The sequence below is a fragment of the Loxodonta africana genome, chromosome 4, assembly GCF_030014295.1.
Source record: "Loxodonta africana isolate mLoxAfr1 chromosome 4, mLoxAfr1.hap2, whole genome shotgun sequence".
NCBI lineage: Eukaryota > Metazoa > Chordata > Mammalia > Proboscidea > Elephantidae > Loxodonta > Loxodonta africana.
In genome coordinates, this window is record NC_087345.1 from 132051236 (window position 1) to 132072600 (window position 21365).

The 21365-nt window shown below is 39.8% G+C and overlaps 1 protein-coding gene across 2 annotated transcripts in view; it reads left to right on the forward strand.

Annotated features, from left to right (window-relative positions):
• NECAP1 (NECAP endocytosis associated 1) overlaps nt 1-21365 on the forward strand; it is a 30386-nt gene that overhangs the window by 4601 nt on the left and 4420 nt on the right. For both annotated transcript variants that reach the window (XM_064284658.1, XM_064284657.1), the window contains exons 2-5: nt 12381-12864; nt 19611-19711; nt 19869-19973; nt 20652-20733. In XM_064284658.1, coding sequence (XP_064140728.1) covers nt 12770-12864; nt 19611-19711; nt 19869-19973; nt 20652-20733 — 383 coding nt within the window. In that variant the 5' untranslated portion in view covers nt 12381-12769. The remainder of the gene's footprint in view (nt 1-12380; nt 12865-19610; nt 19712-19868; nt 19974-20651; nt 20734-21365) is intronic.

A 21365-nucleotide genomic window follows, 5' to 3' on the forward strand; every position in this document is an offset into this window, starting at 1 on the left:
AGAAAGACTCCCGAAAATGCCAAAAGCTGTGTTATTTTTCTGAATTTTTTTTGTTTAGTTAATTATCACTAATTGCAAAAATTGTACCACTAACTATTTGGGCTGCTAGGAAAGCACAATCTACATTGAGAGCACATGCCTTAGTTACCTAGCACCACTATAACGGAAATACAAGTGGATGGCTCCAACAAATGGAAGTTCATTCTCTCACACACAGTCTAGTAGGTTAGAAGTCCAAATTCAGGGCATCAGCTCCAGAGAAGGCTTTCTTTTTCTGTCAACTCTGGAGGAAGGTCCTTGTCATCAATCTTCCCCTGGACTAGGAGCTTCTCAGTGCAGGACCCCAGGTCCAAAGGAAGTGCTCTTCTCCTGGTGCTACTTTCTTAATTGTATGAAGTCACCATGTCTCTCTGCTCTTTTCTCTCTTTTTTTTTATCTCCAAAGAGATTGGCTTAAGATACAACCTAATTTTGTTGATTGAGTCCTACCTCATTAACAAAACTGCCTCTAATACTGCCTCATTAACATCATGGAGTTAGGATTTACAGCACATAGAAAAATCACATCAGATGAGAAAATGGTGGCCAATCACATAATACTGGGAATCATAGCCTATCCAAGTTGACGTATTTTTGAGGACGTAATTCCATCCTTAACAGCATAGAAGAAGGAAAGATTAAAGATTATTTCTCACTGAGGCAAATAGGACAGTGATGCACTGAAGAGGTAGTACTTGAGCTGGGCATTAAGGATGGATATGTGTTTGACAAGCACTGATAACGTTGTAAAACAATAATGTGTTTGGCACAGTTGTGAAAGTGCTTGGCTACTAAGCAAAAGGTCGGAGTTTCTTGGGAAACTCCCCGGTCAGCCCTTGGGAGAAAGACGTGGAAGCAGTTCTGTAAAGATTTACAGCCTTGGAAGCCCTATGGGGGCGGTTTTACTCTGTTCTATAGGGTCTATAGGGTCGCTATGAGTTGGAATCCACTCAACAATAGCAGTAGGTTTTTGTTTTTTTTTTCCTGTCCTGTGAGTCCATGAATCTGTTTATATCTCTAGCGCTTGCTACTGTGCCTGATGTTTGGGGCATTAACGAGTGAACGAAAGAATATTTGGTTGAAAGATGTTGACTTTTAAATATAATTCAAAGAAGTAATTTCAATATGAGTCTTTAAAGTGGCTTCTGGGGTGAATTCAGTTTCACTGACTCATCTGCCTTTAAAGATTGTAAAGCAACTCAAATCAGTTTGAGAACTACTAGCTGTTTTCCTTGGACATTCAGGCCAGGAAGGGTATTATAGAAAACGTCTTGTGAATACCGTATTTTACTAAAATAACGTGTGTGTTGCACACTTTTGCCAACCACGCAGCCTCCCACCTCCCCGCACATTATTTTCCTAGGTGTGCTATGTGTGTTATATGCATAGGCGTGTTATTTGTGAAAAACATGGTAGTACTGCTTCTGGGTGACTTCTGTGCCTTCTTATACTAGTTATTTTGTGGTGTGATATGGAATGTTCTGGGGGAATTTATGCAAGTCACTTCTATTTTGTTCCTTTTTGCATATCTAAATATAAATTTGTAAGCAGAGATGGGACACTTTGGAAAAAATAAAATTTTGAATGTATATGACAAAGATAGCCATTTTCAAACCTTTTATGAGCCATTGATTAACTCTACATTTTCAGCGATGGTGAGCTGTATAAGAGTTCATTTAGCCAAGATAAAATTTTAGATCATAAAATCTCTAGCTTGTTTTGCCTGAGGGAATTAAACATAAATATTTGACCGAGTTGCTGTTCTTAATGAAATTCAATGAAAATTGATTAGAGCCATTATTAGAGCATTTGTAATAAGCTACACTCTAAATTAAATATAATTAAGTGACAAAAACCATGGATGACCGACAAATTATGGCTGGTCAGCAAAGGGCAAGATTGATGGTAGTTAGATTAGTTGGAAAGCTTCCATGGAAGAATAGACTCAAGGTGAAAGGAATGCTAGGCTCGGAATCAGAAGACATGGATTTGAGTCCCAGTTTTACTAATAACTGCTTTGACCTTGTACTAGGCACTTGATTAGAAATGCCTCTTTATTTTAGCTGTAAAATTAAAGGGTTAGGTTAGATGATCTTTAAGGTTTCTTTTACATTTAACAGTTCATAATTCTCTCATTTGACCAGAAAGAGAGTAGCTGAGAAGGCATTCCAGGCAGAGGAAAAATATAAGCAAAGATATTTAGGTGGAGGTGAGCCCAAAAGGAGCAAATGACACAAGTAAAATGGTTTGGCTGGAGTAAAAAGCACTTTGTTAGTTGCGGTAGAGTCGGCTCTAACTCATGGCGACTCATCGTACAACAGAATGAATTGTTGCTGGGTCCTGCGCCATCTTCACCATCGTTGGTATGGTCAAGTCTACTGTTGGCGGCTCCTATGTTTTTCTGAATGCCTTCCAACCTAGGCTGTGAAAGTGCCACATCCTAACCACTGAACTAAGACAGACTAGGAAGAAAGGACTGGTGATTTACTTTTTGAAAGATCACAGCCATCGAAAACCCTGTGGAGCATAGTTCTACTCTGACACATATGGGGTCGCCATGAGTTGGAACAGACTACTAGTTTTTTTTTTTTTTTGTGAACGTTGTTGTGTGCCATCGAGTCAATTTTGAGTCACAGCAACCCTATATGACAGAGTAGAACTGCCTCATAGGGTTTCCTAGCCTGTAATCTCACAGAGCCCCTAGGTGGGTTTGAACTGCCCACCTTTTTGTTAGCAGCCGAGTGCATAACCATTGCACCAGCAGGGTTCCTCTTTTTGTGAATAAGGACACTGAAATGCAAAGAGGCTAATGAGTTGCCCAAGCTCACACCACTGTGTAAATGGAAGAATTAGGACCAGGGAGCTGGCCTCCAGAGTCTATGCTCTTAGTCATTATGCTGCCCCATGAACGGGAAGAATTGCTGTAACTCTTATATATTCTGTCCATTTTCTCTGTCCTAATCTCTGAGGAGGGATCAGGAAGAAGAACAAATTACTGAGGCAGAATTGCATATTGGTAACATAATAGGACTTTTGGAGATAATTAGGCCTATGTCTGCCACTTGTGACAGCGGATAATTTATTTAATCACACTGTAAGAATCAGCTTTTTCACCTGTAAAATGGGCACAATAGTAATCGTACTTACCTGTTGTGTGGATTAATGATATAATACACATAAGCATGTAGAACAGTATTCCAATACTCAGTACTTAATAAATGTTAGTCATCACTCATCACTCTAATTCAAACATAGCACAGTGATACTAATAATACATGTGAACGTTTAAATGTAAGGTATCTTAGGCTGGGTTCTCTAGAGAAGAAAACCAGTAAAGTGTACAAATAGATATAAGGAAATGACTCATGTGGTTGTAGAGGCTGGAATGTCAATTAGGCTGGGCTGGAGGCTTCTCTTGATTCACGAAGCCGCAGGGGCTATGAACCCAAGATGAGCAAGTCAGAGCGCAGGGCTCTGGTTCACAGACTGTGAAGACTGATGAACCCCAGCATCGGCAGGTAAGATGACAAGTAAGCTGCTAGCTCAAGTCCCAAGAACTCGAGATCAGAAGAACAGAAACCAGCTGCAGAATCCAGTGCAAGCAGAAGCCTGCGAGCCTTACCAGAAAGTCTGCTTACATTTGATGCAGGCCCTGACCCCAAGGAAACTCTCTTTTACTAATTGGCTACTCACTGCAGATGCCATCATGGAGGTGATCACATCATATCAAATCTTATCGTGGAAGTGCTCACATCATCATACGACTGCCAAACCATATCATAACTACTGAACCACTGAAAGTCATAGCCCAGTCAAGTTGACATACAATCTTAATGATCACATAATGTGTGGAAACTGTTGCCTTGGAGTCAGAAATTTAGATTTTTCCTTTCCTGTCACTTAAAAACTGGATCATCTTATTACTCACCGGGCAAGGTTGCTGTGAGAAATAAATAAGATTGTGTATGCGAAGTCATTTTGTAATCTGAAAGGTGCTATATAAATATTAGGTAATATTATCATTATTATCATACGAATATTTATTATTTAAATCTATACTTGTAATTTGTTTCCTTGTATCCCTTTTTTAATTTTATTGTGCAATGTCATTCACTTGAAAGCATGTGTATACTGAATATGTAATTTTATTTTTTAATTTTTAAAAATTATTTTTGTTGTTGAAAATACACACAGCAAAACATATACCAATTCGACTATTTCTGCGTGTACAATTTGGTGAGAATATGTACATTTTAAATAATAAAATGGTCACCCATGAACCCATCACCTAGTTTCAGAAGTGGAATGCTACCAGCATTTCTCAAGCACCTTCTGTGCCCACTCTGAATTCCCTCCTGTCCCCCGATCCCCAAGTAAGTACAATAGTGAATTTTGTGTTTATCATTCCTTACTTAAAAAAAAAAAAATGGTTTTACCACTGTCTTAATTATCTAGTGCTGCTATAACAGAAATACCACAAATGGATGACTTTAACAAAGAGAAATATATTTTCTCACAGTCTAGTAGGCTGAAAGTCCAAAATTAGGGTGTCAGCTCCAGAGGAAGGCTTTCTCTCTGTTGGCTCTGGAGGAAGGTCCTTGTCACCAATCTTCCCCTGGACTAGGAGCTTCTCAGTGCAGGGACCCCAGGGGCAAAGGACACGCTATTCTCCTGGTTCTTGCTTCTTGGTGGTTATGAGATCCCCCTGTCTCTGCTCGCTTCTGTCTTTTACCTCAAAAGAGATTGGCTTAAGACACTATCTAATCTTGCAGATCTCATCAATATAACTGCCACTAATCCATCTCATTACATCATAGCGATAGGATTTACAACATATAGGGAAATCACATCAGATGACAAAATGGTAGACAATCATACAGTACTGGGAATGGCCTAGCTAAGTTGACAGGTATTTTGGGGGAACACGATTCAATCCATGACAACCACCTATGCATGTTTTCTAAACTGTCCAACTTTAGGTTTATCTGTCTTTGATCATTGTGTAAATGGAATAATTTTGCTTTTTCTTTTGTTAACTGCTTTCCCCGAGTGACTCAACCTTATGTTTTTGTGAACCATCCATGTTTATGCACATAGCAATAGTTCATTCATGTTCACTATTTACACTATCCCATTATATGACTATTGTTGTCAGTAGCTGTCGAGTCGACCCAATGCATGCAGAGTAGAACTGATTCAAAGGGTTTTCAAGGATGTGATCTTTTGGAAGCAGATTGCCAGGCCTTACTTCTGAGGCACCTCTGCATGTGTCTGAATTTCCAATCTTAAGGTTAGTAGTTCAATGGTTAACCATTTACACTGCTCAGGGACTCATTGTATGACTATACCACAATTTATTTGTTCTAACGTTGAGGAATTTGAGTTGTTTTGAATGTCTTGCTACATTTGATGCAGGCCCTGACCCCAAGGAAACTCTCTTTTACTAATTGGCTACTCACTGCATTATAAATGACAATGCTGCAATGAAACTCCTGGTGCATTTTTCCTAGTGTGTATTTACAGGAGTTGCTCTACTAGGTGGGAACTCCTGGGTGATAATGTACAGACATGTTCACATTTACTAATTAGTTGCCATCGAGTCAATTCCAACTCGTGGTGACCCCATGTTTGTCAGTGTAGAACTCTGTTCCGTATGGTTTCCAATGGCTGATTTGAGAAGCTGATTGCCAGGCCTTTCTTCGGATGCACCTCTGGGTGGCCTTGAACCACCAACTTTTCAGTTAGCAGCTGAGTGTGTTAACTGTTTACACCCCCCAGAGACTCCTCAACTTTACTAAAAAAAAACTTTACTAGGTACTGACAAACTCCTACTGGTCCTCATTGCCTCATATCTTTGCCCACACTGGATATTGACAGATTAAAAACATTTTTTTTTTTTTCAGAACCTGGGGTATGAGAAATGTCCTCCAAGACTCTTCACCGAGTAAAGAAATTACTCTGGAAATCAAGTATTTCCTTAGTAAATCACGGGCAGACTTTGGTAACCAGTGGCGTCACTAGGGTTGGTGTCATCCAGTGCGATTACGTGTGATGTCACCCCCCCCCCCATGGACCTCCTCCTGTAGAGACCATACAGAATCTTTAGTAATGCTTTTTGTACTACTGTTACTTAGAAATTGTCATTCCTGTATATCACTCCTTCTTTTCCTTTAATTATACTTCATTCTCAAAAAAAGGTTCACAAATACCAGTTATCACAATACTGTAGTTTAAAAGCACCAGAAATTTGAGAAAATCAGTAGCTATAAAAACACCAGCAGCAACGAAAACAACACGAAACCATGTGATTTGAAGTGTGCGCATCATTGTGATTGGGTAATAATGAGCGCATTAGAAGGTTCAAAAAGTAAACTAGTATAGAGTTTTAGCCTTGTAGGTATGTTGATAGAAGCCCTGGTGGTTAAAACGATTGCCTGCTAATCGAAAGGTTGGCGGTTTCCAAGGCTGTAAATCGCTGCAGAAGTCAACTGCCACACTTTTCTGGGAGAAAAGTGTGGCAGTTGACTTCTGCAGCGATTTACAGCCTTGGAAACTTTGTGGGGTCACTATGAGCAGGGATCAACAAGGCTGGAGCAGTGAGTTTTTTGGTGTGTTAGGCATATGGATACATGTAAACTGGGCGTACAAATTATGCTTTTGTTGTTATAACTAACTATAGGGATATTTTTATAAAAACTAATAAATTTCTGCTGAAACATTACACAAAAAATTTTACAGATATTTTGTTGTCACCCCCATCTGACAGTGTCGCCCTCTACTGTCTGCACCCTTTGCACCCCGCTAGTGACACCACTGCTGGTAACAATAGTAAAAAAAAAAAAAAAAAAAAAAAAGTAGGAAGTAGCAATTCCTCCGGTTGGAATTGGTGGTGTGGCAGGGGATGGCAGAGTTAAGGGGAAAGAAAACATCTTTAGCTTTAGTGTTTGATCCTTCTAATTACATCCAGCACCTGCCACATGCCTCACGTCCTTGGGATGGAATGGAGATTCTCAAAGGATGAGTCATTGCTGCAAACCTCCCTGGGGTCAAATCACTATCTGTGTTCTGTTGCTGTTGCGGCTGGGACAACTAGGAGGAAAATGACACTTTCCTTAAATTACCAGCAAACAGAATCCTAACTCAGTTCTCATCTGGAACTCCAAGTCAGTGTCTCTAAGTGAAACAATATCTTTTGTTTTTCAGGGATGTAGGGACTGATAGAACCTTCTCCACAGATGCTGAGGTGACTCTGACCCCATGTCCTTCGGTTCTAGGACTCTCTTGGTTTTTTTGTTTCCTCTCTGTCTCCAGGTTATTACGTACTGAAACAGCAAATACCTAAAGAACACCTACTATGTGTCAGGCACTGTCCTAGGTGTTGGGGATACAGCAGTAAATAAAGCAGACGAGGTTCGAATTCATCATCCCTCAGATGTCGATATTTTTTACAAAAATATCCCTATAGTTAGTTATAACAACTAAAGCAGCTGTGGAAAAACATTGGAGAGCAAGCAGTAGGGATGGCAAGAATTAGGTGGATGGTTGACTTTATTTTTTATAAATTAAATAAAAAAGTATGAAATCATGGTGGACCACTGTAGTGTTTTTAACTTTTAAAAACGTTTATTTTTTAATTACAAAGCAAATACATGCTCATGCAAACGTGTAAGGTAAAAAAACAAAAACTTTCTCTACTTCACCTCCCTGAATTCCATTTCCCAAGTGATGACTATTATTAACTGATAGGTGCGTGTGTATCCATTTAAATTAAAAAAAAAAAAAAATTATGGTGCAAATTGTTAAGGGCTTGACTACTAGTCGAAAGATTGGCTGTTAAAATCCATTTAGAGGTGCCTCTGTGATCTGCTCACGAAGGGTCAGAGCCTTGAAAACCCTCTGGAGCACACATGGTTGCCATAAGTCAGAGTAGACTTGAAGGCAACTAACAACAGCAACATATAAGTATTCATGTGTATTCTGTGCTTTTGCAGTCATGAACACTCATTATAAACAATACATATAACTCTGCAACTTTTATCAGCCTATAGTATATTAGGTCATTCCTCATTACTTACTTTTTTATCTCTTGGACTCTCATTCTCCATTTCATTTTTATGAAATGTTCGAAACAGACAAATAAGTATGCAAAATAATGTAATTATCAGCTTTTATCAAGTTATAACTAATCAGTTTTATCAAGGTCTTAATATTTTGCTATATTTGCTTCAGGTATTTAAAAAAAATACAAAACATAAAAATAGAATAAAAACTCTTGGCATAGTCCTTCTTATACACGTTTTTATACTTTTCTTCCCATACATGTTTTTATACTTTTATTACATATATATGCATCCATAAGCAATATATAGTTTTATTTTGCATGTTGTAAAATTTTATGTTTCTTGATACACTTTTAAAAGTTTTTACCATAAGAGTAACATAAAGAAGGGTATAAAATGAAAACGTTTTGTCTCACTTTTCTGAAGTAACAGTCCCTAAATGTCTTGAATATAGTTTCAAAATTATTTTATGCCTATTAATCGTATATATTTTATATTACTTTCTTACACAAATGACCTGATATACTTTTTCTTCTGTACCTTGCATTTTCTACTTATTAATATATCTTTGCATATAGCCAGGGGTGGACTGTCCAATAGGCAAGGTAAGCATAGTGCTTACCTTGCTTACCAGATCATCTGTAGTGAACAATTTCACATTTTTTCACCACATCGAAGATTCTGCTTCTGGGTATGGCTGGCATCTGTCTCTCCCCCATTCCCATAGCACCTTCTTACAGAATCAAAGCCTCTTTTCAAATTTACAGTCCCTGCCAGGGATGGATTACCCAGTAAGCAAGGTAAGCACAGGTGTAAAATTCATCAGTGCACATTAGTAAGTAAGCACAAGTAAGCCCGTGCTTACCTTGCTTGCTGGTTAATCTGCCCCTGATATCAGCACATATTGATCAATACCAATTTTTACAGGCATATAGTCCTTCATTGATGGATGTACCACGTTTTATCAGTTCCAGATTGATGGGCGTCTATATTATTTCCATTTTTTATTACAAAAAATTTTGCAATAAATATTCCATCTGTCTTTGCATACTCATGAAGATATCTTTGTTTATATTAATTGAAAAATACAGATGTATGTGCAAAACTATACAAGTGTACCGTTTTTGAACTAATTCCTTGTACTAGACAATGCAGTGGAAAGAGCATTAGTTTTTAAATCATGAGACATGAGGTTCTAATCCTAATTATATAACTAGCTGTAGCCAAAAGGTCTTTGGACAAATGACTTATTATGCCCAGGATTCAAGTCTCTCATATCTAAAACGTAGGATTTAAATTACAAGATCCCTAAGGTCCGTTCTGGCTAAGGAAATCTGTAAACTATGATTCAGATCTCATTAGTATATACATCATTCATTACATCTGTGGCAACTCTAGAATTTAAGAAAATTATACTTTAACAGCTGTCATTTTATGATTGATAACAGTACACTGAGCAAAGTTTAAATTAGTCAGAATTATAAGAATCTGGGATAAATAACTTTTTGTTTGTGGGCAAAGGAGAAAGAGCTGGGAAATAAGTTACTGGTAGGGAACAGTCAAGAAAACCATGGCTTATTTTTGTGTTTAAACCTAAAAATAATCAAGATTTGAGGTGAGTGAGGCCTCCATCATTTACAACAAAAACGCTCTGGTTGCACTTCGCTAAATCACATGTACTTGGAAAGTCACACATAATGAGATAACAAACTTGATTTCTAGCACAGTCAATCTGTTCTCCAGCCTAGAACCTCTCTGAGTTGTATAGCTACTACCCACTGCCCACACCCCCCCACCTCAGTGGTGGAGTGGTGGGCAGTGGTGAAGTCTAGCCAAGATATTTTTAATTTCCTTGATTGGTAAAGAAAAAATTATCCCTGTCAAGGAGGGCTGACATAATCACTCATTTAACAAAAGTTGTACTGAATTCTTACTATATTCTGGAGACTGTTCTAGAAGCTGGGGAAATACAAACATGTTTCTTGCCCTTGGAAGTTCTTTGTAGTAAGGAAAATAGATGCGCCAATAAACAGTAGAATGCGATATGAAAAGAACTAAAATCGAACTATAAAAAATGTAGTGGGAGCATAGAGGAGGGGGTTGCTAGTTCTACTTAGGGAAGCTGAGGAAAGCTTTCTAGAGAAATTGATACTTAAGCTAGGTCTGAAGGTATTTACCAAGGAATGAATGGAAAGGGCATTCTAGTCTGTGTAAATACCTTCAGTATGAACAAACATGGTATGTTCAGAAAATGATGGCAGCGAGGTCAGTTAAGCTAGAGAGGGCATGGAAGTGACAGTGAGGAACAGGGTGGAGGAAAGTAGTTCCATGTGAGCCTGGAAGGAAAAGCTTCGTTTAGATTATGAAGAATCATCTAGCTAAGGAGATTATACTTCATTGTACAACCAGTGGAGAGTCTATAGGATGATTTTTTTAAAAACCAGTGTATAATGTACATAATGATCTCAGTATGCATGTTCTAGTCCTTTGAAATATTCTTGACTTTTCTTCATTAATTGGTTTTCTTATGTATAAAATGATGGACCCAAAAAAATGATGGACAGTATTATATTTTTTTTTTAAATTGTGAATCAAGATATATTAAAAAAAAAAAAAAAAGCTCACTGCCATTGAGTTGATTCTGACTCATAGTGACACTATAGAACAAAGTAAAACTGTCCCATAGGGTTTCCTAGGCTGTAATCTTTATGGAAGCAGATTGGCATGTCTTTCTCCCACAAAGCTGCTGGTGGGTTCGAACTGTCAGCCTTTTGGTTAGCAGCTGAGTGCTTAACCACTGTACCACCAGGACTCCTTCAGGATATATTAGGGATATTGAAATCAATATGTGGATTGAGACCAACAATAAAGAATAAAAACTACAAAAGTGCCATCACACTCAGAAAGGGTATCATTTTGGGAAACCTTTGTTTCCATTGGTTCAATGGTTAAGAGCTTGGCTGCTGTCCAAAAGTTTGGCAGTTCAAATCCACCATGCACTACTTGGCAGTTCTACTCTGTTCTATAGGGTTGCTATGAGTCGGAATCGACTGACGGCAACGATTTTTTTTTTCTTTTTGTATATTCTAAAATTTCTAAAAGCATTTTTGAAGGTGAATTTAGAATAATAATAATAAAACAAAAAACAAAATGCTGTTGCTGTAGAGTTGATTCTGACTGATAGAGACCCTATAGCACAGAGGAGAACTGCCCCATAGGGGTTCCAAGGAGCGCCTGGTGGATTCGAACTGCCGACCTTTTGGTTAGCGGCCCTGGCTCTTAAACGCTAAGCCACCAGGGTAATTGTGCATAGACTTCAATTTAACAATTTCACTAATATGTGTTTTAGAGAAATACTTATGTGTCCTGAGAAATAGTTTTGATTCTCCTGGAATCCAGATTTCCGGGGTCCATGGACTTGGGGTCGCACACCCAGGCCAATTCCCTGGGTGATATTTTGAATCTTGATCCTTCAGAAAACTGGTTTCTAAAAGTCACCTTCTGGTCAAACAAAGGTTTAGATAACCATTTTGCTTTTAGACTTAGTATCTTTTGAAGAATTACCTATGTTTAGTCAGTTCCGAGAAAAAGAGACTCCAAAGGTCAGACTAAAGCTGTGTTTTAGGGTAAATCAGTGGCTATTTTAATTGTTCTTTAAAGCAATGCTATATGACATCCTTTCTGACCACAAATTGTTTTATCAGTTTTCTTTTTGCCCTTTTCCATGGCAATGTCGATAAGATATAGTATAAACATTTTGGAAGTTTTTTCAATTTTCAGAACATTTTTCATCCTCTAGTAGAAATGTTATCCTGATTTGCAAATCATACATTCAAATAAACTTCAATCAATTTCTATTACTGGAAGATATGGTTTTTAACAGTACAATAGTGAATAAATGGAAACGTAAATGTCTATCAATAAAGGAAATGGTAAATGGCATATCCATTACTACAGAATGTTTTGTATTTATACACACACATACACATAATTTTAGTGTTTTTACACAAATCGATATGCTATTTTTTTTTTTCTGCCTTAAATCTTGGATTTTCTTCCATGGCCTTAACATCTATATAGATACAGATCTCCCTAGTGCAGAATATTTCAACAATTACCGTTCGGGAAAATCTGCGATAAAAAGGTGCCATTTAGCAATGAATCAGTCTGGGTATTTTTAATCTGCATTGTTAAAATTCACCGTGTTTACATCTGGGTCACACACTTCCTGTTGGCATCCGGTTTGGGATTACTAACTCACACATAACCCTTTTTCTGCCAGGGAAAGTATGGTTAAGACTCGACTCTCGGAAGAAGAAAACGCGCCAGGTTTCAAGATGGTCGCCACCCTCCGGGACCACGGCGGGCACCTGCGGGAAGCAAGATGGCGTCTCCCCTCATCGCCTCGCGGGATAGGAGTATTCCACAACGTGAGTCACGGCGGAAGAGGCATCATTGCCATTACTCAAGATGGTGTGGAGTGCAGCCTTGTCACTTCCAGGTTTCAATATGGCCTCCCCAACCGCGGCACCGAAGAGGTTAATCTCAGGATGAAGGTACACCCGCGCGGAAGTGGCGTAAGCGGAAGTTATCCTGCACCGCTACTCCCTGTCCCTGTGGACTGCCCCCGGTCTACGCCCCGCCCCCAGTGGCGCGGAGAGCTGAGCCAAGATGGCGGCTGAGTCCGAGTACGAGTCAGTGTTGTGTGTGAAGCCAGACGTCAGTGTCTACCGGATTCCACCTCGGGCCTCCAACCGCGGCTACAGGTACCAGCCCTAAGACCTTGCCGCACACGCTTACTCCGTTGGGGATGACAGTTTCTTCCTCCGGTAGCACGCTGCCCATTCCTATCCCCTGCCACCTTTGGGTTGTCATCCTGCTAGCCTCCCTACCTGGGTCGTCATCGGCCGGTTCCCCTGGCCCTCTGCCACTCTAGACTGTCATCATCCGAGTCTTCGCCGCTTGTTTTATTGCCATCCTGCTTCCTCCTACCGCCCGCCCCCCCAGAGCCCCCCCGGGTGACTCTTCTGCTCCCCATTTATTCACATCCAGTTGTGCTTGCTCCATCGCCAGTCACCGTTCCGTTCGCTCTTGTTTGCGTCCTTCAGCTTGTCACCTTCATCCTCCCTCTGTTACACACACACACACAGACAGACACTGCTAATACCCCAGACAATGTGTAATCATTGTGCTGCTCGCCTCTCTCTGGATGAACTGATTTATCTTTTGTATTGTTTTTGTCTCATCACCAAATGCCATCCACTATTCGGTTTTCCCTTCAGCTGTTCTCCCAGTGGGCAAAGTTTATGATCGTAATTTTTCCAATGATTGTTCATTGTATTTCTTTTCATCATATTTTCATGATGATGATATAGTATTTTCTGCCATCCTTCCCTTCCTCTTCTCTACCGTCTTCTCCCCTTTACTCTCCTCTCCTGTAGCCTTTCCCTCCAGAGTTAACGCAGCATTTTCTCTGTAGGGCCTAACTAACCACCTTGTAATCCAGTGACTGAGAGCCTGAGGATGCTGTATGATGTCATAGACTTGAAAGAGCACTCACTGGGTTACATGTTAAAAGATACGGACATGAGCCCTGGCCACTTCAGTTGTATTGATTTTGGACAAATCTCTTAATCTCTCTGAGCCTCAGTTTTCTCATCTGTAAAATAGTGGGGGGGGGGGAACTAATGATAATAAAACGTGCTGTACTTACGTACCTCACAGGGTTTTTTAGAAGGTTCAATGAAATCATGAAATGAATGTGAAAGAATTTGGGCAACTCTAAAGTAATATATAAAATATAAGATACCTTTCTTATTCCTCTCTGACCCAAGTCACCATCATGATTTCCCTCTTGGTATTTATCATTATCTTGGTTGAAAAGTTATCCTCTTCTTAGGTCTTACTATTTTGCCTCCTTACCAGGAGGCTCATTCATCATGAATCAGTATCTTCGTGCTTCCCAACCTGTGTACTAGACCACACGGGGTGTACATTTTGGCAGAGAGATAGTCCTACTTTTAAGAAGCTTTCAATCAGACCCCAAATTAACCATCAATAAGAATCTACATGCTTTTTTGTTGGTAGTCACGGGTACTATATAAAACTATGATTCACCTTAGACATCACCTTTTTTGGGAATGCCTCCCTGACCCTTCCATTCTGGCTCTCTGTCTGCTTTCAGAACACCATATGCTTGTCTCCATCACTGCACTCTTCATTCTGTATTGGAGATCGATTGTTTTCTCACCTCTTTTCCTAGACTAGACTATGAATAACTTGAGGTGTTTTTCACTTTATATTCCTTATGTCTGGCATGTAAGTGCGCACTCTGTAGAAGTTGAGTGAAAGAAAAATTTAGTAGATTACCCAGATAAACCTAATCCCATAAATTGGCATTGATTGAACTATTAAGTTAAAATAGCTCATGACTTCCAGTTTTAGGAGTTAAGACTTTCTGAAGGATATGATTGATGCACATAGAAGTGGGTGCTATTCTTTTTCCTTCTACTTCAAGGTTTTTTTTTTTTTTTTTTTTTGAACACCTTCCTTCTTTCACCCATCTGCATTCTCTACCTTTACCTCTTAGGTTACTCTCTGCCTTTTTTTCTCATGCCACTTAAAACTGCACTGACCTATCAAAACAATTTCTTCCTTTACTCTTTTTCCCATTATCCGTCTGTGTTTTACATGCTTATTATTCACATTTCTTATCCTCCAGGAGGCATTTCATCATTAGCCACTCTTCTTTTAGTGTAATGAATACAGAGAGCAGAACTAAGTTTGAATCTCGGTTCTGTCATTTGTTTGCCGGGTTACCTTTGACAGATCACTTAACTTTTGAACTTTAGTTTCCTCCCCTGCAAAAATGGGATAATAATATTTGTCTTGCAAGATTCTCTCAATTTTTATAACAGTGGGCATAGTGCCTGGCACATAATATATGGTTGGTAAATGCTACTTTTCTTTCTTTTTGTCTGTGTAATCTTTCTTGTTGTTTGCCAGAACCCATTTTATTTTATGAGCATGATTGATTCTTTAGTCTACCATTAAAGGATAAACAGGGCTTTTTAGCAAGCAGGAAAAGTCCGTCCTTTGAGTGACTAATAAGATGAATGGGAATAAATGTCTTCGATTCACCTAGGGTAGGCTTTTGCTTCCCAGACTTTCACTGATGGTTTCTGGACTGTAAGAAGGAAAGTGTAGGCTTATGAGTATAAAATGGTTCCTCAACCTATAATGCTGGTTGGTTAATCATCACTACCCTTCTTCCCTAGCCAAATCAACATTAAACTATAGTGTATTTTAATGTAGTGAAAAAAATGCTGGACTTGGGGTTAGAAGGCCTGAGTTTGAATTTAGTTATCATTACTACTGGGTTATTGTCTTCGTCTTCATTCAGAAAAATAGAGATGATAACAAACTCCCTGCCTATTTCACATGTGACTGTAAAGGGTTTAATTAAATGTACATGTGAAATTTTCTATGATCATAAGAATGATTTATATAGATAAATAAAGATTTATTGCTAAGGTAAACAGAAATTTGTAGGTCAGTTTAGAGTATTATCAGACCAGAAAAACCAAGAGTTCTGAGGAATGGAGCCCAGGTCTTGGAGTGGGAGAGGAATTAGGCCCATGGCTGAGGGATCCATTCCTTCACTGAGAATGTGTTAAATGTTGGTCAGTAGACACACAAAAATAAATAAGAGAAGTATGCTTGTTCTTAATATTTTCAATAGTCTGTTTATTCTTATGTCTAGTTCTTGGTGGTCTGGCTAGCATAAGTAACAACTCGTTTTAGAAAACATAATAGACAAGGGATCTCTAAGAGCACTCTAATCCAGATCAGATTCAGGTACTTGAGGATGTTGAGGGCAGGGCATCAAGAAGGAAGGGCACGACGGGGATTTATTTTACAGATCCTGTCCTGTTCTGTTCTGATTTTTACTATTTCTCCTTTTGCCCTTTGCTTACTGTCATGGATTGAATTGTGTCCCCCCAAATATGTATCAACTTGGTTAGACCATGATTCCCAGTATTGTGTGATTGTTTTCCATTTTGTGATGTTAAAAAGGATTAGGGTGGGATTGTAATACCCTTACTAAGGTCACATCCCTGATCCAATGTAAGGGGCGTTCCCCTGCAGTGTGGCCTGTGCCACCTTTTATTTTATAAGACATCGAAGGAAAGGGCAGTGAGCAGAGAGTGGGGACCTCATACCACCAAGAAAGAAGCCCCAGGAGCAGAGCGCATCCTTTGGACCCAGGGTTCCTGCACAGAGAAGCTCCTAGTCCAGGGGAGCATTGACGAAAAGGACCTTCCTCCAGATCTGACAGAGAAAACCTTCCCCTGGAGCTGATGCCCTGAATTTGGACTTCTAGCCTACTAGACTATGAGAAAATAAATTTCTCTTTGTTAAAGCCATCCACTTGTGGTATTTGTGTTATAGCAGCACTAGAGGACTAAGACGGCATTTGGTACTGAGAGAGTGGGGTGCTGCTCTAACAGATACCTAAAATGTGGAAGCAGTTTTGAAACTGAATGAATAGAAGACTCAGAAGGAAGTGAAGAGAATCATTAACACTGGAGAAGGCACAGATGGTGACAAACAGCAGCAGAGGACCGGCAGCAGCAGCAGCAGGGAACCGGCAGCAACAGAACCAGGAGACCAGCGCCAGACAGCACTAGAGCCGACCCACAGAGCGAGAGAGCCGAGTGCCTATGTGCAGGAGGTTTCCTGGCAGAGTGGGGTGCCTCCAGGCACTTACCGGTGGAGCTACTGAGCTTTGGAACACTTGCCACAGCAGGGCAGAAGTGGGCATGAGGCCTGAGGGCCGAGAGGCTAAGGAACACAGGAAGCCAAGCTGCCTCAGTCTCAAAAGGTGTGGCCACAACCTCTGGGGCTTCAAAGGGTGGAGCTATGGGCTTTGGTGTTTCTAAGGATGGAGTTGCCACTTGGATGGACTAGGAGAATGGTGCACCTAAAGCTGAAGGAGCAGAGTTGCTGTCCCAGTGGGCCTAGGAGGCGGAGCTGAAGCTCAGGGCCAAGGGACCTCCACTCAGAACCTGGAGAGTGTGGCCAGGACCTAGAGTTTGAAGGGCAGGGCCATTGTGTTAATGGTCTCAGAGAACAGAGGATTATTTGAAAAGTCTTGAGGGCTAATGTAATGCATTCTGTTGACTTACTTGGTGCCTGTTATGCCTTCTTTCCCTCCAATTTCTCCCATTTGTGATGGAAATGTCTAGCTTGTGCCTGTTCTGCCACTGTACTTTGGAAGCAGAGAACTTGTATTCTGGATTTCACAGATGAAGAGGAATTTTTGGATTTTGGAGTTTTTTGGAGTTGATTGAAGACTTGCTATGATATGATGGTGTGAATGTGTCTTACATGTAGCAAGGACATGAATTTTGGTGGGCCGAAGGGTGGAATCTCATGGATTGAATTGTGCCTCCCAAAAATATGTGTCAACTTGGTTAGCTCATGATTCCCGTTATTGTATGGTTGTCCTCCTTCTGTGATGTTAAAGAGGATTAGCATGGGATTATAACACCCTCACTAAGGTCACATCCCTGATCCAATGTACAGGGTGTTTCCCTGGAGTGTAGCCTGCCCACCTTTTATTTTACAAGAGATAAAAGGAAAGGGAAGCTAGTGGGCTGAGCGGGGAACCTCATACCATCAAGAAAGAAGCACTGGGACCTGGGGTGCCTGTGCCTGAGAAGCTCCTCGACCAAGGGAAGATTGATGAGAAGGACCTTCCTTCAGAGCCAACAGAGAGAAAAAGCGTTCCCCTGGAGCTGACACCCTGAATTTGGACTTCTAGTCTACTAGGGACTGTAAGACAATAAATTTCTCTTTGTTAAAGACATCCACTTTCGGTATTTCTGTTATAGCAGTACTAGATGACTAAGACACTTACTGTTTTGTTATACTCACTCTTCTTCAGGTATATCTCATTGTTACCTTTTTAACCTGCAGCTATTAATCTCATGTTAGTAGGGGATGAGTTATTAATCACTTTTACTTTGTGCTGCCCTTCCCACAGTCCTGCAACACAAAATCACAGATGCAGTGTTTTGTAAAACCTCATATTTCAATAATACCTTGAACTGCATTCAAGTTCGTTTGTAACAGATTATAAATATTCAGTGTTTTCTAATGTTTCCATGGGCGTTTGTATCTTCCACCCAGAAATCTTTCCTGAACTCCAGACTTGTATATTCAGCTGGTTACTCCACATCTCCTCTTGAATGTCTACTAAACATCTCAAACAGCATATCCAAACCGATGGGATCTTTCTTCCCAGACAAGCTCTACCTTCCTCATCTCATTAGTGACATGTCTTTCTCTGAGGCTAAAAACGATGGAGTCATCTTTGACTTATTTCTTTTTCTTATACCCCACATCCAGTCCATTAGAAAATCCTACTGACCTTACCTTAAAAATACCCAGAATCTAGCCACTTCTCTTGCTGCCGTCAGTCTCCTAGATTACTGCAATAGTCTCTAGAACAAATCCCCTGCTTCACCCATCTCCCTACACTTTTCTCAACGTAGCAGCCAAAATATATATATTTTTTAAATATAAGGGAGATCATGTCACACCTCTGCTTAAAACCCTGTAATAGCTCCTCTCTCATTCAGAGTAAACGCCAACATTCTTACAATAGTCTGTAGGGCCTTGCTGCTCCTCAAACATACCAGGCATCCTCCCACCTTAGCACCTTTGCACAGGCAGTTCCCTATGCTGGAACGCTCTTTCTGCAGATAGGTACATAGGTAACTTTCTCACTTATTTCACTTTTTTTGCTAACATTTCACCTTCTTAATTAGGCCTATCTGACCACTCTCTCGAATGCTGCAACCTGTTCACTCTCCCACTGATCCCCCAGTCGCCCCTTACCTGCCTTTCCTTTTTTTTCTTTAACCTTAGTACTTCACTGTCTAAGGTATTACATATTTTACTTATTTATTATGTTTCTTTTTTGTTGTGTTTCTTCTATTAAAACTTAAGCCTCTGGAGAGCAGGAATCTTTGTTTTGTTTACTGTTGTATCCCAAGCGCCTAGAGCAGTGCCTGTGACATAGTAAACACTCTGTATATATTAAAAGAACAATAGTGATATGTTTAGGGATTTAGGAAGGCTTCTGTTATCCAGGATATTTCAGTTAGTAGACTTTGTTGTTACCTGATCAGTAAAGTACTGTTATATGGATTATTATCTACATATGAAAATAGCATCATAATAAGACATATTAATATTTTTAATGCTTTGATTTGAATTTTTACATGTTTTTATTGATACTTACTAGACTCCAAAATCCTGTAGTTTAGTACTTATTTTGAACCTTATGTAACACAAGGCATCTGTGTAATCTTGTTGATTATTTTCATTGATAGAAAGAATAAGCAGTTCAGGAAAGGGAAGAAGAAATATTGCAGATGATTCTGGATGGGCTTTAGTATATTAATGATATGGATCTAAGGACTGAGGCTTCCTGTTTTCCTAGGGCATCTGACTGGAAATTAGACCAGCCGGATTGGACTGGTCGCCTACGAATCACTTCAAAAGGGAAGATTGCCTATATCAAACTTGAGGATAAAGTTTCAGGTAATCATGCAGTTGACCTTTTAACATGTTAAGGATATTGGTTTTGGTGTATTTTTATAGTGTGTTTCACATTGGGGACAGGAATGGAAATATTTTTGAACTGGAGTTCTAGATCTTTGCTTCCTTTGGTCAAAAACGTCTTTTTCTTATCTGTCAGGGGAGCTCTTTGCTCAGGCACCAGTAGAACAGTATCCTGGCATTGCTGTGGAGACAGTGGCAGATTCCAGCCGGTACTTTGTCATCCGGATCCAGGATGGCACTGGTAAGGGATCTGGTATTTTGAAGGGGATGAGTTAGAAAAATAGTGAACTATCAATGAAAGTGTGTCCCTATTACATTTCTCTTACTTCAGTTTACAAATTTTTTTCTCCTCTTCAAAGTTATTACAGTCGCTAAAGGAAAAGATTAGCATGTTATTAATAATAAACACAAGTTCAAGACACGTAGCACTTAATGGGTAGACTTAAGGAAATCAAAATGTATATCTAATAAAAAACTGAACACATTTTTTTCTCCTCAGTATATGTGGTGGTTGTTTTTGGTGGGACTGTCTTAGTCATCTATCTCTCTGCAGTAGTTTTCAAGCTTTTCTCCATTGTCTATAATAGAGACCAGCAAACTTTTTCTGTAAAGGGCCAGAGAGTAAATATTTTAGGCTTGCGAGCCAAATAGCTCCTGCTGTTGTAGTGCAAAAGCAGCTGTAGATAATATGTAAACAAATTAGTCTGGCTGTGTCCTAATAAAACTTTACTAACAAGAACAAGCTATGGCAGATTTGGCCGATGGGCTGTAGTTTGCTGACTACTGGTCTGTGAGAAAGTGTTTCACGTTCACAGACTGCATCTAGTTAGGGTAACTTTTAGGATAACTGTTAGGTTTTCAATGAGCAGAATTTTTCTCGGGGCCATTTCCTGTTTGAGCATTCTCATCTTTTTCACAGGGCGTAGTGCTTTCATTGGCATTGGCTTCACAGATCGGGGTGATGCTTTTGACTTTAATGTCTCCTTGCAAGATCACTTCAAGTGAGTGTAGCTGCTTTTTACTTACCAAAATTGAATGGTTACGGAAAGGCTCCTTCTCAGGTGAATAGGCACTATCTCTTTTACCTCCTAATTTCTTTAATTGGTAAGGTAGTTTATTATACATATGCATTTCCCCAATCACTTCTGTTTTCCTACGTTATCCATGTATCTCCTCTATGTTTCCTTATAACCTGAAATATGTTCTAGATCCCTTGTATAATGGTTTTAAAGGATGCTTTTGTTTATGCGTCTAGGGAATTTGCTCTTGTTTTAGGTGGCAGAGGGAGGCATGTAGTAACAGTAGGGCTACATGTGAGACATGTGGGGAGTTATATGCTAATTTTGTTACCTTATGTAGCTGACGTTGTTTTGTGCCTATTGCCACATCTTCTCAGCCCACTCAGTTTTAGTATAACTGTGGTGGATGGTGTCGTGTGCCCTGTCAGTTTCCCACGTTAAGGGCAGGCATATCTTCTTTTCTGCTTTAGGACTCTCTGAAGCTATGGAAGGCCACTCAGCCAGCCTAGGGGTACAGCTTGGAAAGACAGAGAATTAACACCCCCGGGGCAGCCCTCAACCATGGGGAATGGGAATTGATGGATAAATGCCTTCCCCTAGAAGGGATAAGTCTA